The sequence below is a fragment of the Erigeron canadensis genome, chromosome 7 (assembly GCF_010389155.1).
Source record: "Erigeron canadensis isolate Cc75 chromosome 7, C_canadensis_v1, whole genome shotgun sequence".
Taxonomy (NCBI): domain Eukaryota; kingdom Viridiplantae; phylum Streptophyta; class Magnoliopsida; order Asterales; family Asteraceae; genus Erigeron; species Erigeron canadensis.
In genome coordinates this window covers 33,603,939-33,621,836 of record NC_057767.1, presented here as the reverse complement: position 1 = coordinate 33,621,836, position 17,898 = coordinate 33,603,939, and the positions used below count along the sequence as shown (strand labels likewise).

Here is a 17,898-nt window from a genome sequence, read left to right as displayed (position 1 = left end):
TTGATCAATAACGTCATAATAATATGTCAAAAGAATTAAATTGTTCTTTTTTAACTTGTTTGAAAAACTCATATTATTAACATAATAATGTTATTGTTTGTATAGAGAAATAACTGAGATTTGAAAGGTGACTGCAAATACTATTGATAATTATGACAAATAGTGTTATTTGAAAAAGGGTGTATATATGTGAGTATATTCTCTTACTATTGGTATATAGAAACCTACCCATATCTTATCTAACTATCGTTGGAAACAAAAAAAAACCATATTACCATCACCGTTTTACATAAAATGAACCATATGTATTGTCTGACAATGGTACATTCGAACACCTACCCATATATTCTTTGACAATTTTTAGCTATAAAAAATATCTACCACTACCACTGTTTTAAAGAAAATGGACCGTATATGATAGAGTATAAAAACAAAAATATTGGTCCCCCCTTTCCAAATCAGTCCACCCATTTCCTTTTTGAAACTAAACCCTAGAAATAACCACCAGCACAATGAGGTCGATCCAAGCACCAAAGAGGCTTTAATGGCCCGTTTATGTAATATTTTGTGTTTTAATGCCCGTTTAATCTGTGTTTGGTTTATTATTTATGGTTGTGTTTGAAAAATAATTGTGTTAACAAGTTATTTCCCATAAGTGAAAATGTAAAATGCGGCAAAATTCTTTTAAGGTATACATTCATAATGTCAAATGTATCGGTTGATACAGGGGATTGTCAGGAGGTGAATACCTTATGCCGTGAGATTAGAAAGAGTTTTTATGTTAGTATATCAAGTATTTTACAATTATTAAATTTTTTAAAAAAAACTTATACTAAACTTATATAATAAACATATCAGTTAATACAAAGAGATTTTTATGTTAACATATCAAGTATTTTACAATTATTAATTTTTTTAAAAAAATCCTTATAATAAGCTTTGTATCATCTACACGCTCATATCAATGATTTCGTACATTATTAAGAAAATTAGAGGGAAAAACTAAATTTCACCGTTATAAAAATTTATAATAAGCTTTTCAACTAATTAAAATACCCCGTTTTACAACATATAGATAATACAAGACACCTATTGATGGAGAATTAAACGGAGTTAAAAGGGGTGACGTTTGTATTACACTTTTAGTATAGTAAGGATGGATAATACAAAATCTTAACAAAGAGGGGCAATAAATGATAATTCCCTGAAAATATAGGGGAACTTTATGTATTTAACTCATTTATATAAAACTCACCGTTTTAAATCATATCCACCATATTGTTGATTATGATGTGTCATTCTCTGACATATCAGTGCAACAGTTTAAAGTTGTTTACATACCGTTTTTTTACCCCGTTTTACTTCATACGGACCGTTTTCATCACCAACACAGGGAGTACTACATAAAACAGGCCGTATGACCGGTGTGTAGATCAACAGTTGCCGGTGTGTAAGTAGTAACACCCTTTTTAAAACTCAAGTATTAGATTTCTGGTCATTTTCATAATTTATGAAATATAAGTAAGAAATATGCATACCTAATCATGAAAAGTAATACCTACTTTCATACTGTGAATTTTTAGACCACCTCTTATTTTATTACATCATCTTCATGTATGTGTTTCTCAACTTATACACACATCACAAACGCAAACACAAACAAATTTAACAATTACTAACTTGAATAATAACATGTTATAAATAAAATTTGATTGAATCCATTGCATATTTGCATTGAGCAAAAGTTAATTCTATCATTTAAAAGGGGAAAAAACGAACAAGTTTAAGAGAGAGATAAAGATACTTATTAAGCGAGAGGATTGAAAGAGAGATCGAGAGAGAGAGTGTTTTATTAAAACCTCACAAACTTTAGATTAAGAAATAAATAAGATAATATTAATTCAAGTAACAAATCCATGGCAAGGAATCAGATTGAATTACTGATACAACAAATGTTGATGACAACATGGTACAAGGGGTGTTTCACCAAAGATCGAATCTCACATCCTACAACAAATGTTGATGACAAGTGTTAATAGTTTTGACCTTGGGATAGTTCATCAAAGTTCGAATCTCATATCCTACATTTGTGAGGTGGATTATTAAAGAATTTATAAATAAAAAAAAAATCAAGTTAATAATGATAAAACTTTTCCTGTTAAAGCAAGACAACTCTGGACTCTCCAACCTGCCAGAAACGTCTAGGCAATTCAGACAGTTGTGATAGTTTCATGTACACCTTAGTTAAATTTAACATATTAAAACGAATGGCGTATTTTGTTCATTTTTTAATTAATTTTGAAACATTTTAACATGTTAATAAAGTTACAAAAACTCTACTATCAATAACCAATTCAATTGTTTTAGATCAACCGATTGTTTTCGATACTTTTGATAAAGCTTCCGTATATAAAATTTAAAAATAGAACTAAATCTCTGGTAAACCTGTATAAACATTAATCTATCCGTAAATTTTGTAATGGTAGTAAATGTTTAACAGTTGAAATATGTCTAAACCATTAAAGGCAACCAGAAAACTCACAGATAAAATCAAAACTGTAAGTACCAACTACCAAGCAACGATTATTGATACAAAACCCACAAACGTTATGGAACTAAAACCACTTCCTAATAGATTAAAACGGATGAGATTTTCACTATTTAGGTTACCCAGAAAGGCCGAGTCTTTTTGACCAACCGGGCATCCCGTGGCCATTTCCCACCTGTTCCCTGACCAACTCTAAAAATTGTACCTAGCAAGATTCGGACTTGAGACTTATAGTACTACTAAGCCACCTTGAAGATGGTTAGACTTCCTAATAGACTGATACGAAATTATGATTAGTAACGGGTGAATAGGTAAGAAATTTTTGTCTGTCTAGATTTTTTCTAATTGATCTAAGTTATTGGCTAGCCACCATCCGTTGTTATATCATGCTTCACGGAAACAAGATTATCTGGCGGTGGAAGTGACAGCAGTGCATGGTGATGCTGACAAGGAACGTGAATCTCCTTTCATGCATACAGATGAATAATCACAATAAAACAGCCACAAAATTTGTTCTGCTGTAAATAAATCAAATATCAAAAGAGGTGGCAAAATGTACAGGTTTGTTTACATGTGTCAATAACTATAGCAGGTGAAAGTGGGTAACCTTAGAGGTGGCATAATGATCGGATTTAGTATAGGATAGAACAGGTCAACCTTATAGTATTGATCAAAACGGCCCGAGTCAGGCTTTGATTGACCCGGAACACTTTTTAAATAGTTTTTCTTTTTGTAAATATATAGAATCAGCTACTCAGATATCAGCAAAAAAATTAATTTTAATACAGATATAATTTTGAATAAATGATTTAGGTCATCAGTACACTTTTGGCCTATGGCCAAGGCCAACTTGACCTGTTCTCTTTTAGGAGAATTACTTTTTATTTAACCATTCACATACATAATGTAACCCAAAAAGGCCCATTTATATATAAATGGTTTGAATTTGCAGTACACAACATGGAATGTGAAAGCAGAGAAAAACAAATAAAGCATTCGAATTGACTTACCCATTTGCCCAAACTCAAATTCGTGCAATATATGTTTAAGATCTACCTCCTGCATTTTGGGGACAGGGCATCAAAGTTCAACCACCCAAGAACTCGACAGCTATTACTGATTGGGTTCATAACTCCAAAGCTTCATTACTTTGTTACTTCCTGTAAAAACAAAAGGAACATAACAGGGGAATAATTATGCCTCCAATAGTAACCATCATCACTAGAACCATAGCTACGTGCTACCACTATTTACTCTTGCTTCAAGAACATGGCTAAAATATCATTAGCTAAAGATCCTGTCAAGTAATTCCTCTATAAAAAAAATCAATCATAAGATTTAAGGCCTGCGTCATTGGTTGCATGCACCTGCTACTTTAACTAAAGAAAAGAAAGATCGAAGCATTTAACAAATGGAAAACGAACAAATCAACTAGCACATATTGAGTTAGACACTACAACTTAAGCAAAGAAGCTCATAATGCAAATACAACTACAAAACATAAATAATAGTGATAATGATGCTACTAAAATAGCTCTGGAACATAGTACCAAGATTCAGGCAATCCAACCCGTTTGGAGTCTGGTACTGCGCATTCTTTAAGTGTCGGATCTCCAGGCAGCATTAGAGTAACCAGGCTGCCCGTTATAAGGACCACCCATATAGCCACCACCACTTGGCCCTTGTTGATCTACGCCACTTCCAACCATGCTATTTGCAGCAACACCTGGCCCAGGTCGGCCACCAGCTGCTGCTCCATATCCGGCAGTATTTGTATTGTAGCCTTCATTAGTCCCATAGTTACCATACCCATAACCTTGGTTCCCATAACTGGAACCCCCACTTGGAGATTGACCCACCGGTGCACCATAGCCTGCACCACCATAACCCGTGTTCGCACCATAACCTGCACCGCCATAGCCCGTGTTTGCACCATAACCTGCACCACCATAGCCGGGAGTCTGACCACCACCCCATGGGCTTTTCAATGCACCAGGATTACTACCTGCATTTGGGTTGCCATATCCTCCAGCGGGAGCACCATAACCAGCAGCACCATAACTTCCATAACCAGTATTACCATTCGGTGCACCATAGCCATAACTTGGTTGACCATAACCCGAATATGCAGGGTAGCCACCACCTGAGTTTTGTTGCTGCGTGAATCTATTACCATCCATCTGACTATCAAACGAGCCAGCATTGTGACCTTGATAACCTCCACCACGGCCGCCGCCGCCACCACCACCACCTCCGGGGTTTGCGTCTTTAGGGAGTGCTCGTTTTACCTCAACCAGCTTATTGTTGAGCTCATGGAATGTCTTCTGAATGACTCTATCAACAGCATCTTCTGTATCAAAGGATATGAAACCAAATCCACGAGGCCTGTTAGTATTTTGGTCAAACATAATTACAACATCAGTAACATCTCCATAACTTTCAAAATACTGGCGGAATTGTTCTTCTGTTAATGTGGAAGGCAATCCACCAACAAATATCTTTTTGGTTCTGTAATTTCCAGTTCCTCCAGAGTTTCTGCCGGCATTATTCGCAGGCTTAGACGCTTGTTGTTCTTCTCTGGATAAAGCCCTCTTAGCTTCCACCTGCAAACCAAAGATGGAGTATTATAGTGACACAAAAGTGTGGAATATTTATAAATTATAAGTGCACAATATTCTCAGATATCATAAAATTTCCAGTATACAATAACCTATAGTAATGACAACTGATGAATGTATCAAACCACAGTCAAACAAGAATCTTAAAAATAGGGAAAGCTCCTTTCCTAAAAAAAACTGAATGACGAAAGACAGCCAACACATTGTACACTAATTGCAAATCAACATGTTTCGGACACGTTGGGAAGCAAGCCAACGCTAGTCAAGTTGGAAACTACAATTTCATAAATTGAAACCCAATAAAACAAAAGAGGACCAGCATATAAAACTATAAAAGAAGCAAGTATCACAAGAATGAAGACCGATGGAAGGAACCACCAAACCATCAGACCTCCATAACCCTTAAGTAAACATATAAACTTACTGATGCATATTGCATAGTATTAAAATCCAATAAGGCTTTACACATGAAAAGCCCAATTATACAAGCAACATCTAATAAATGAAAACACAGTATATAAGATCTCCAAGTTAGCTGTCAATGGAATTGCTAAACATCATCGTATTCGAACACCCGTGAAAAAGCAATTAAATTTGAGAGATTGAGACTAAACTGACAAAATTCAACTGTACTGAACTACTTGACGAGGCACAAAATATCTATGATCAATTAGTTCCTTCAAAAAAAAAGCAACCATTCTCTAATCCAAAACTGCAGCTTTGACTTTGAACACATGCTATCACTGAAATGATAAACAAGCTAACTGCAACAAAATTTGAGAAAAAACAAGACACGTTTTACTGCAATGTGCACTGGACTTCAAAGTCGTCTATTGTACGCATCAAACTTACAACTTTACTATTGTATGTATCTGACCTCATATAATGATAGAAATTGCTAACCAGTGACACAACACCCGTGACAATGACAAAACAACTTGTAACAACTGCCACATAAGCAAAATTAGTAACTACCTAGCCAAACCATATATATACACACAACAGAACTGTTCATAACCATAAGCTGAATACTGAATACACACAACAGAACATGACAAACAAGATACATTTCGATACACTTAACCCCATTAAACTTTCGATAAACAAAACCTTCTAATTTCAGAAATTATCCAAACCAATACATACACTAAACCAATAACCAAAAGATAATTCCCTGAAAACATACAAAACACACATACACACCACATTCTTCAACCCATAAAAACCACATTTAACCAAAACAAAAAAAATTACTTATCGGTTTTCTTCTAAAATACTTTCTATAAATGGGTTTTCTTTAATCAATGAAGATAGGTGTCGAAAGCATAAAATTTACTCGGTTAATCTACTCGCGGGTAAAGATAAGACTGTCCCAGCTCCCCATTTCATCCTTGTAGCAAGATTTGGGTATTGTTGACATTAAAAACGAAAAAAAGCATAAAACTTTATCATACCCAGAATACAGTATCATTAATATTGACATCAAAAATGAAAAAAGCATAAAACTTTACAATAAAAATAAATAAAGAGATAAAGAATTTACATTTCTGCCATCAATGGTGTGTCTATCTTGAAGAACAGAATCAAGAACAGAGGGATCTGCAAAAACAACAAAACCAAATCCACGTGGACGACCAGTGATCTTGTCTCGCATGATAACAGTCTGTGAAACGACGCCGTATTTGGTGAAATAATCATTTAATCTTTCTTCAGTTGTTTCCCATGCTATTCCACCTAAGAAAAGTTTCCCTTCATCTGAATCCATTTTCAGCTTCTTTTTCTTTTTCACACACAATACGCGAAGTAGCGTATAAGTTTGTTTTTGTGTGTGTGTAATTAGGGTTTGCACCGATTTGAAAGTGTATGTTTTTGGGAATTTGGGTTTGGATCGAAATAGGAGATTACGTCATGCTTTGTAAGATGGTACGACGCCGTTTTGATTGTTGTATGGTGATTTTTTAGGTTGCTACCCTCCCTAGTCATTAGCCTTAGCCTGTGTTCTCGAGTTTGTATGTAAACGAAGGACAAAGAAGAGAAAAGGGATGAATGGAAGAGAAAGAGTGGATTTTCCTTCCTTCCAAATCATCCCAAAAGTGGGTTAGCACGATTTCCCACGTCTTACGCACTAGCATTATATCTAACACGATTTCCCACATCTTACGCACTAGCATTACATCTAGCACGATTTCCCACGTCTTACGCACTAGCATTACAGCTAGCACGATTTCCCACGTCTTACGCAATAGCATTACATCTAGCACGGGTTAAGCTTAACACTTTCCACGTCAATCTCACGTATTTAGCTATAGCATTTCCCACGTATTTATCTTTCTTACTTTTACACACTAACACTAAGGCTAGAACGATTTCCCACATTTCACACTTTACTTTAACATTAGGTATTCATTACCTAATTAATTCCACATCTACTTTAACGTTTAATCCCACTAACGTGCACAACTCATAGCAATTCCCACGTGTATCTAGTAAACTAGACATGTCATACTTAAGTCTCACATACAAGCCATCACATATCAACATTAAGGCAACATTATCAACATCACATCACATATCATAAACATAACATGATGAAGTCCTTATAATCATCATCTTTTCATATGCACATACTTACTTTTACTTTAAATGTCAACGTATCAATACAAATCATTTCAACAACAAATATCATATATACTTCATGGAAACATCATTGTAATCATCACGCTACATATGCATATAATTACTTCAACTTTAAACGTCATCACAACATAATTAACTACTTCAACATGCATATGTTCCCATATAACCTCCCGCATGACCCGGATAACCCGACACACATAAGATAATCCGATTAAGAGGTTAATTAGAGAAAACTACTTTTGTTGTGCCTCCAGTGTGATAAAAGTCATGTATCTTACCTCGTTGAAGAGCACATTAAGAAACAATAAATGATAACGTAAGTTATCGAGTGCAATTATTCCCGGCTTACCTATAATCATTAAACGACATAATGAGCTAATTAAATATCCACTTACTTATGGTCATAACTCAGGTCTAGATACCTATAAACATGACCCATGACAAAGCTTGATGCATCATAGGTTCGATTAATGTTTTAGAGCTTACATAACTCGATGGAACTCGACATTCACTCACTAAATTAACCTTTTTGAAAACTTGACATCATCATCATCTTTTAAAAGCATTATCATTAGAAAATAGACTCTCTCACGATTCCGTGCAGAGCTTATTCGTCAAAAACGGAGTTACGGTTCAAAAGTTATGGTCGTTTATAAATGTTAACAAAATCAGTCCCTAACGGGAGTTACGAATATTTGTAACAGGAGTTACGCGCCTAACGGGAGTTATGAAAATTTGTAACGGGAGTTACAGTGGAGGTGTTATCGCAATTACCTAGCTAACGGGAGTTACGACGACCAGACGTGAAAAACAACTTCAAAACCTAACCAAACACATCCTAAACGACCCATAACCTTATGAACGACTTTTGTACCTCAAATTTCATCATTTTAAGACCATAATGATGCAATGAAATCATTGATTAACCCCTACTTGATTTGCATCACAACAACAAACGTTTTAGGTTACCGAATCGATCAAAACACACGTTTTTGACATCAATTGATCCTCTAATAACCTAGACCAGTTATGGATCTGATTATATGATTAAAAGGACATAAAATCCATGTAATAATACCTCAATTACCTATAGATTGATCAACATATTGAAAACCAAGCAAAAACTCTTCCGAAATCCCCTGAAATCGCTTAGAACTTGAAGAATTAACCTAGGGTTTGTGTGTGAAGCTTTCTTAGGGTTCAGATCTGTTTCTCCAGCCTTATGCACGAATTTTGAGTCCTATTTATACTGAAACAACTTTCACAACTTTACATCTAGGCCCTCGCACTTCGTTATAACTCGTTTAGGCACTTAACGACTCGTTTAACGCAACCGGGAACACTTAACAACTCTTATATCTTACCGGGAATACTAATTGACTTTATAAATCATTATCAGCATTAATTTCATTACTTTAAATCACTTTAACACATATCTCACGTTAATCATTTAATTAACATAAGCACATATAAAGCACATAGTTTTCAATGGTCGCTGACGGAAAATTAACGGTCAACGTCAAAAAGTTTTGGGATGTTACAGATATCCTCATCAGTAATGATACCAACGTCTCCGGGATGAATAACCAACGACATTGGAATGGTAGTGTGAATTGTTAAGAAATTGAGGTCATTGCGGGGTAGTTCGTGTGTGAAAGGTTGACTTGGGCACATTGACGTCGGTGTAAGTTAGGATCGTTCCACTTTGTTTTCCTTGTGTGTGTATGTGTGTATGATATCAAAACTTTATGTTGCGAAAGTCAATATTAAAAGAAATTTTTTTATCAAGTTCAAGTTCTAGTGAACTATTACTAATGTTCATAAGTAAACCTATTGGTTCTTCTTTCTAATCTCATTCTTGTTTTTTTTATTTTTATCAAATATCATAGTCAATTTTTAAAAAGATTGCTCAGAAAAGTATAAATAATTTTTGACTAGCATAGTACTTTTGCAATGCGATAAGACAAATAATATATACAATATCATAATTTTGTACAATATAAAGTATTAGATGATAGTTATCAAGATGTGAGTGTAAAGATGTTGGAGATATCATTTAGTTTTTCATGTAATATGATATTCAATTGGTTGAGTTTAATTTTTTCTATTTATTAAAGAATATAAGATATTATCCAAGTTATCATATCACATTAGATGACTCGGGACAAATGAAACTCTCTTCATTTACTATTAATATGGGGTGATAGAAAACAATAAATGGTGAAATTTTATTATAATATGACAACAAACATGATATATATCACATCAAGTAATGTTAAAAAATAAATAAAAAATATAAGATAGAGTGACATTTAAGCAAAAATTTTATTTGTCAAATAAGTAATATACCATCTAATTTCAAATTTATCCTCTAAAAAAAGACCTTATTGGATATATAATCCAAGTCAAGAGTAGAGTTACTAAGTGACTAAACTTCAAAGAAAGAGGATTGAATGCGGGTTAGCCAAGTACTTGTTGACGTATACTAATTTATAATATTTTGATTTTTGACAATAATCTTTTTTTCTTTAAAATCTATTTATTTAATAAATTAATCTTTATAGGATAAGACAGATTTTACATAAGGAAAAAGTTAAATTGATGAGAAAATCTTAAATGCTATTAAAAGTATAAAAAATTCAGCCCCTGTATTTTACACGTGGAATAAAAAACCAACCCCTCTCATACAATGGGAGACAACAGGTAACTCCTGGTTAACAGATATGGGCCTAATAATTTATTTATTTTAACAGCAAGATGGGCCTAATATTCCAGCCTGGTCATGACAAGCCCCACCACCACAAATACTATCATCATCATCATCATCACTCCAACGGTCATATCCCACTCCTTTTCCTTTCTTTCCTTTTGAATCTCACATAAACCCCAAATACCCTTTTGATTTTTTTTTCTTCTTCTTACAAAAATTCGACCGTTTTCTTTGCCTTTTATCTCTCTTTTTCTCTTCATTGTTATTTCTTAATAATAATATCAGATTAATGGAGATCCTTTAACACTAAAACTTATAATAACAATTCAATTCCTTACATTGCAAGAATTGTTAATTAGATTTTTTTTTAAAACTCTGATCAGAAGAATTTGAAGGAGACAAATGGGTGGTTGTTTTCTTGGCTGTTTCGGTCCGTCGAAAAAGGACCGAAAACAACGAATCAAACAACAGAGCTACAAAGTTATTTCCAGAGATCATCAAGTAAGTTATATCACCCCTTTTGATCTATATAATCACCCCTTTTGATCTATATAAAAAACTAAAGATTGGTTCTTGATTTACTTGTTATGTTTGATTCTTGAAAAAGAAATTAAAAAGCTTCAATCTTTTTTATTTAAGTGATTGTTTTTATTTATGATTCTTGGGTTTGATTCTATATTGCATAAAGTTTAATCAAAATTGTAAATTATCAAATGAAATTAAGTGGGTGTTTCTTGATTTACTTGTTATGTTTGATTCTTGAAAAAGAAATTAAAAAGTTCTTGTTATGTTTGATTCTTGAAAAAGAAATTAAAAAGTTTTTATCTTTTATACTTAATAATGATTGTTTTTATTTATGATTATTGGGTTTGATATTATATTGCATAAAGTTTAATCGAATTCGAAAATCATCAAGTTTTAGACCAAGAAACCGGGATTTTAGGCGAGTATAGAAGTTATTTTTCATAGTGATTATATGGAATTTTTTTGAAATATTGTCTTAAGTTAAAGGCCCATTAGTAATTTTGACAAGTACCCCATAAATAAGAATCTTGATTTTGGGTTAATTTGTGAATTTTGTGTTTCAGGTTCCTAAAATTCAGAATCTTGTGCAAGCTGATGTATCTTTGGTGCAAAGGATCACAGACAAGCCTTCTATTTCGCTTCCAGACTCGAGGTAACTTATCTTTTTATTTTGTATTAAATAATTTGTGTTCATGATGTTATTATGTTTCTTAGGTTTTCGTATCTTAAACATGTAATTTTTTTCGATATAGTGAAAAGAAAGAGGAGCTATTGAGTGTGAGTACCAGGAAAAAAGTGACATTTGATACAAATGTGACAACTTATGAGCATATTCAAGTGTTTGACAGTACTGAATCTTTATTGGAAAAGAATGAAAAAGGCGAAACTTTTCCCAAATCGGTCCCAGCTCATACGGATTCTGGCTCTCAGGATGATTCTGATGTGGTTAGTGTTGGATCCTATCCACCAAATTATCGGTATGGAAACTGTGTTGAAAGTGATGATGAATTGGAAGATTTTGAGTGTGAGGATGAAATTGAAGAGGGGTTAGATGATGAAGAAGAAGAAGATTATTATGACGAAGACAGAATTATATGTCAAGAAGTATGGTGCGAGTCAATTCCAGTTCTATCGGAGGAATCACGAAAGGAATCCAATTCAGTTGTGAAAAATGTATCAAATGGTAATGCACGCGATAGAAGTGTATATGTTGATCCAGTATTGAATCCAGTTGAGAATCTTTCACAATGGAAAGCTTTGAAATCAAAAGGAATAGTGACACCAGTACCGAAGCCGTTGAACTCCAACCTGCAAAAGGAGAATTCTTTTCTGAATTCCGCTTGGATACCACCTAAGAATAATAACCAAGAAATAGCTGTTGATGCAAGCCTTTCAAATTGGTTGGGCTCGAATTCTATACCAAATAACAAGAGAGTTGATAGTATTTCTTCTGGAAAAAGCTTGTCTCAAGAATCAACGACGACTTCAGTCATGAGCAATGAAGAAAGACCAATTTTAGGAGCCTTAACTTTAGATGAGTTAAACCAGTTTTCAGGGTCAGCTTCGACACCAAGAAAGTCACCAGGTCGAAGCCCTGATGATATGGCCATAATTGGCAGTGTCGGGAGCTACTGGAGTCACACCGGTTCGGCCAATTCTTTGAGCTCAACTTCATCATATAAAGGCATCCCAAATACCACCAGCAAGTATAGAGAGGTATACTCATAAATTTCATTTATGTTTTGTAGAGAAAGTTTCATGAGGTCGAGTAGAAAAGCGCACAAGGGTCATTTTTTCTGATGTTTTTTGGGTGTGACAAATCAACCCCTAAGCCTTACGAGTAGGCTGATTTTGAGTTATGCGGGGCATCTTATACAGATCAAATCAGTAAAAGAGTATTTCAAAAGGAAATGGGTCAGATGGGTTTAAGTCTCCGGAAATGTATTTTAACGGATTTTTCTAAGCCATCTTATGCATGTGGATTGGTATTGAATTTATATAACACCCGTAATCATGTTTGACACACTAACTTATTTACTAAAACTTAATAATATAGGACAAATGCTACTGGCCCATACAAAAACTTCCCCAAATTGTATTTACCCAACCTACTCGGCCCCCTTATTTTGCTACCTCAAACCATGATATATAATTTTAAAGGGATGCACTGTAATATTAATTTAGTAACTTCAACATGCACTGTAATATCATATCTTGTCTAAAGAATACCAAACACCTTGAGTATATGTCGATAAGAACGATTTGTGAACAAACATTTGTTGTGTTTTATGTATAACTAACGTATTTGCAATTGGTTTACAGGATAAAAGGGTGAATTGGCACAATACTCCATTTGAAACAAGATTGGAGAGAGCTTTGAATAGAGATACTGCTGAAGCTTAGTAATTTTTGCTCCTTTGTATGGTTTTGTGAGATTTGGTTTGGATTGTCTCATTATATATTGCCATGTACTCATGTGTGTCCATCTAGTTTTTGCACAGTTTCATTAAGGGTTGGATGGTTGTAATTCTTTATTGGTTTTTGGTGTTTATAAGTATAAAAGATTGGGTTAATTTCATTCCTGTGTTGTTTATAACTTTATATTGATGTCTTGCAATAGTAGTAAGTAGTTGGGTCCATGTGCAACGTATCTCGAATAATGGCGAGAATGAAAATGCCAGCATACAGTTTCTTCATTAACGTCACCTATGTGGCTAGCCGGCTATGCTTTTCAAATTTTCTATCAAAATTCGAAGGTTATACTAAACTGCAAAAGTATGACAGAACACTATTTCTGTTGCATTGAAAATGAGATAGGATCAAGATAAGCCACCGGCATGGGAGGGAAGCTGCAACTGAAAGGTGTGGTGCGCGTGTTGGAACTGTTAATGAAGGTTGTGGAATCTTATTGCTGTAATTTTGACTTAAGCATAAGGACTCTTATTACTGTTATTTTTGACTTGGGCATAAGGACTAAAGTGACTGTTTGTTGAAGATAGTTGGTTTAAAGGGAGTGTTAGTTACAATGCTGATTTGTGTATGTATTTGTTGGATATGATGCAGTATAGATGTATTTTCGCTCTTAACTAGTAGGTGTTTGGGCATGTCCATCACTCAAATTTGATACGTTTCTTTGTAAAACAATTTTGGTTAGTAATAAAAATATGAGGTACTGCCTTCATTTAGATTTTAAAAAAAAATAAAAATTCAGCCATTGGGACACATCAAATGTTTAGCTCTAGGAAGTGTCTTATCCCAAATCGTTTATCAAACACTTGCTGGATTTCCATCTTTTTTTTGCCGTTCAGTCAAAGCACTTAAACACTGCATCAAGGATTGTGCGTACAATAAATTGCGATAGTCATATATCTGAACATATCCCGCACTACCAAGTGGTAATACGTGTAAGTGTTGCCCTCTCATACCTAACCATTCGGCAGTAACCGGATTCAGTTGGTTTATTTTTGAATTGAACAAAAAACAAGTTACATACTTACAACAAACACGTTTAAACAGCGTTACACAGTATATATATTTGTCCACAGTTACTTACTTTTTGGGGCACAAATCCTTAAGACAAAAAATTCACGGACTGTCTACTGCCGTTTTTTACGGGTTTTGGGCCCAATACTTCGACAGTGTAAACTATAGTAGTTAAAATTAGACTTTTCATATATAATTGAAACATATAAGAAATGACTAAATTAGAATATGATACTAACTTAATTATAGATGAGAAAATTTGTATGGACCAAAGTGACCCACACAAAAAGTTGCCTATATTGTATTTACCTACTTCTAACCACAGATTATAATTTCTAAGAGTTGCACTATAGATTAGCTATGAATTCATATATTTGGTTATACTTAAGACATGAAATGGATATATTTCCTCTTATTTAACATGCTAACAGCCTAACATCAGGCTGGCTTATTGGATAGAACGTCAAGATAGCAAGTAACAATACATGCATGACATGTTACATTGAGAAGGGAATAGGATCAACACGAGCCACCGGGACACATACCAAATGGTTAGCTCTAGTAAGCGTGAGCCCAAATCCCTCTTTCATATCAACTCTTGGTAGATTTCCATCTTTCCCAGCCTTCCAGTCGAAGCATTGAATCATTGTGCCAAGTGTTGTGTGTACCATAAACTTTGCTAGTGATATCCCGGGACACATCCTCCTCCCGCTACCAAATGGTAACATGTGAAAGTGTTGCCCTCTCACATCTAACTCATTCTCTTTTTCTTGGAATCTTTCAGGCCGGAATTCATGTGGGTTTTCCCAATGGTTTGGGTCTCTACCAAGGGCCCACACATTAATAAAGATATGTGTTTTTGCTGGAATATGGTAACCAACTACCGTGGAATCTTCTGTTGATTGTCTCGCGATCACTGGAGCACCGGGATGTAGACGTAATGTTTCCTTCACAATTGCTTGGAGGTAAGGAAGATTTGGTATGTCCGACTCTTGCAAAAGTCTGTTTTCACCAACAGCTTGATGGATTTCTTCACGTGCTTTTTTCATGATATTTGGATGATTGATTAGTTCCGATAAACCCCATTCTATGGTACTGGCTGTTGTGTCTGTCGCAGCAGCAAATATATCCTATAATGAAAAGATAAGAGCATAAATTCGTTAAGAGGGAAAACACTGAAAGTGATTTATATTATGAAAAATTGTATAAGCAAAATAGAGTGTGTTAGATACATATATAATAAAATAATCAGACTATCAATTATAATAATGTTTGATAGTTATGATTAACGTTCAAGAGTTAAGTTAAATAGTTGCACCAAATAATCAGATCACAATAATTAGTTTTTGCTTCTATGTATATTCAACATAACACTTAGAAAGACATTCCCCAATTCCAAAATGAATAGTAAGATGATGTATTAATGAGTATGAAAATGAAATTCCATTATAAATGTTACCAGGATGAAGGCTTTGATGTTTTCTCTGCTTAGCTTTATCTCCATGCTCTCATCTTGTTGTATATCGAGTAAAATATGAAGCAAGTCTTTCATTTCTCCACCATGCTTTCTTGCCTCTTCATGCTCGGTTATGATCCTTTCTATCATTACATCAAATCTTGCTCGAAGCTTCTTCACCTTTTTCCCAAGTCCCTGCAAGTCTAGACTCTCGAACAACCATATGTAATCTGAAAGGTTAAAGTTACCTGCTGCTTGAACTAAATCAGCCACCAATTTCATCACATTGTCTGCGCCCTCTTCCATGTCTGTACATCTTTCACCCATAAGCATTATCGAGATCACATTGTTAGTCAACTTCATCATCTCGTTACCAAGATCCATTGCTTCCCCAACTTTGGCACTTTTTGATATTGAACTTATAAAGCCATTGATCTCCTGGTGCCTAACTGAACTAAGCATGTCAAGTGTTTGTCCATTTAGAAGTTTTGACATAACTAACTTTTTCATGAACTTCCAATAGGGTCCATAAGGACTAAACACCAAGCCTTTTGATCCATAACCTATGTAATCCGCAGTTGAGTTTGTGGCTCTATCTACAAACACATTTTCGTTTGTTTTAAGGATTTCTTTCGCTATTTCTGGTGAACAAACAACAAAACAAGGTTTAGACCCCAAAAAGACACGAAAGATGGGCCCATATCGAGATGAAAGCTTGTAAAAAGCTTGATGTGGGATTGGAGAAAGAAGGTGGAGATGTCCAATGATTGGAAGCGCAAATGGGGTTGGCGGAATATGAGACTTAGGACGAGTAGGTTTCAAAAACACCCATACCAAGATGGTGGAGATGAGGCATACAAGAAAGAAGGGGAAGTAGGCTTCTAAGTTATCCATGGTTAAGTGAAGTTTTAATCAATAATGTGCAATAACAAGTAAAACCATGCTAGAATTTATACAAATCAAAACTCATTAAGTCAAGAGAAAGGATGATATGGTTAATACAATTCAATTAAAGACCCTATAAGATATGCTTAAAAATTAGCGCCAAAGATAATTTTGTTTCCGATATCTTGAATATTCAACATATTTCTTTATCTTTGCCATTTATGTTTTATAAGGGGGAGAGGAGTCATGTGGCTCAATTTTTCATCCCTTCCAAATTTCACCAATCAAATATCTTTAACTCAACTTTCCTTTTCAATTCTCCCAACCAACCCTCTCAACCATTTTTAATGGCATTCATCACCTTCTCAACCCTCCCAAATCAATTTTTTTTCTTTTTCATTTAATTTAATCAAACAATTAAAAAAATTTTTTTAAATAAAACATAAACCATACATACTAAAATTAAACAAAGTTCATTACATATTTAGACAAATAAAAATTAAAATGTTCGACACATGAAAATAAATGATAGATTAAAAACATAAAAATCACTCATTAAATTCACATCCGTAATTTTATATAATAATCATAAAATTTTTTAAATATAAATTATTTTAAAACAACTTTATAAATAGTTTAAACTATAAATATACATAAGTAAAAAGGACTTTGGTACAAATGGGTTGAAAAATATAAAAAAGAATAGATTGCAGAGTCGTCTTCCTCCTTTGATTTTCAGCCGCCGTCACACCTTAGTTCACAAGATGAATTTTTTTTTTAATTCATAAACGGTCAAATATTTGCTTTGGACCCACTCCCACATGCTCCCCAACAGTCGTCTCCCCCTTATGCCGTGGCTGGCTTTTAGCCCGCCGAACTCCATGCCGTTCACATGCCGCAGGGATGGCGGCGGTGTGCAGCCAGCGGCTTGGCCAACCCGCCATGTATGCCGCTGCTACTCTCTTCCCCCTAATCGTTTATATAAGTTTGTTATTATATGTGTTAGCCTATTTTTAGAATATCAATTAAGTATGAC

General features: G+C 34.4%; 3 protein-coding genes across 6 annotated transcripts; 1 reads left to right on the top strand and 2 right to left on the bottom strand.

The window, feature by feature from the left end:
• Positions 1–1,869: 1,869 nt before the first annotated feature.
• On the bottom strand, positions 1,870–7,053 carry LOC122607382 (heterogeneous nuclear ribonucleoprotein 1-like). Of its 4 annotated transcripts, none has more exons than XR_006325034.1 (4): positions 6,710–7,053; positions 4,099–5,151; positions 3,559–3,708; positions 1,870–2,007 (listed from the first exon to the last, which is right to left on the bottom strand). XR_006325034.1 is itself a non-coding variant. In XM_043780346.1 (3 exons), the coding sequence occupies exons 1-2, from the start codon at positions 6,929–6,931 to the stop codon at positions 4,147–4,149; spliced, it is 1,227 nt and encodes a 408-aa protein (XP_043636281.1). In that variant the 5' UTR covers positions 6,932–7,053; the 3' UTR covers positions 3,456–3,708; positions 4,099–4,146. The 4 variants fall into 4 exon arrangements, 2 of the variants coding, with proteins under 2 accessions (XP_043636281.1, XP_043636280.1); XR_006325033.1 differs by lacking the exon at positions 1,870–2,007 and adding an exon at positions 2,027–2,188; XM_043780346.1 differs by lacking the exon at positions 1,870–2,007 and having other exon boundaries at positions 3,456–3,708.
• A 3,723-nt stretch (positions 7,054–10,776) lies between these two features.
• LOC122608227 lies at positions 10,777–13,616 on the top strand. Its single transcript, XM_043781315.1, has 4 exons — positions 10,777–11,014; positions 11,602–11,690; positions 11,791–12,754; positions 13,361–13,616. Exons 1-4 carry the CDS (start codon positions 10,916–10,918, stop codon positions 13,439–13,441), a joined length of 1,233 nt encoding a protein of 410 aa, XP_043637250.1. The 5' UTR covers positions 10,777–10,915; the 3' UTR covers positions 13,442–13,616.
• Positions 13,617–15,018: 1,402 nt separating this feature from the next.
• LOC122609553 (cytochrome P450 93A2-like) lies at positions 15,019–16,871 on the bottom strand. Its single transcript, XM_043782582.1, has 2 exons — positions 15,981–16,871; positions 15,019–15,651 (listed from the first exon to the last, which is right to left on the bottom strand). Exons 1-2 carry the CDS (start codon positions 16,869–16,871, stop codon positions 15,019–15,021), a joined length of 1,524 nt encoding a protein of 507 aa, XP_043638517.1.
• Positions 16,872–17,898: the final 1,027 nt, after the last annotated feature.

Coding starts and splice junctions, on each gene's coding strand:
- LOC122609553 (XM_043782582.1), bottom strand. CDS start 16,871: ATGGATAACTTAGAAGCCTACTTCCCCTTCTTTCTTGTATGCCTCATC. Junction 15,652..15,980: donor ACATCAAAGCCTTCATCCTG/GTAACATTTATA, acceptor TTTTCATTATAG/GATATATTTGCTGCTGCGAC.
- LOC122607382 (XM_043780346.1), bottom strand. CDS start 6,931: ATGGATTCAGATGAAGGGAAACTTTTCTTAGGTGGAATAGCATGGGAA. Junction 5,152..6,709: donor ACACCATTGATGGCAGAAAT/GTAAATTCTTTA, acceptor TTTGGTTTGCAG/GTGGAAGCTAAGAGGGCTTT.
- LOC122608227 (XM_043781315.1), top strand. CDS start 10,916: ATGGGTGGTTGTTTTCTTGGCTGTTTCGGTCCGTCGAAAAAGGACCGA. Junction 11,015..11,601: donor TTATTTCCAGAGATCATCAA/GTAAGTTATATC, acceptor TTTGTGTTTCAG/GTTCCTAAAATTCAGAATCT. Junction 12,755..13,360: donor CCACCAGCAAGTATAGAGAG/GTATACTCATAA, acceptor ATTGGTTTACAG/GATAAAAGGGTGAATTGGCA.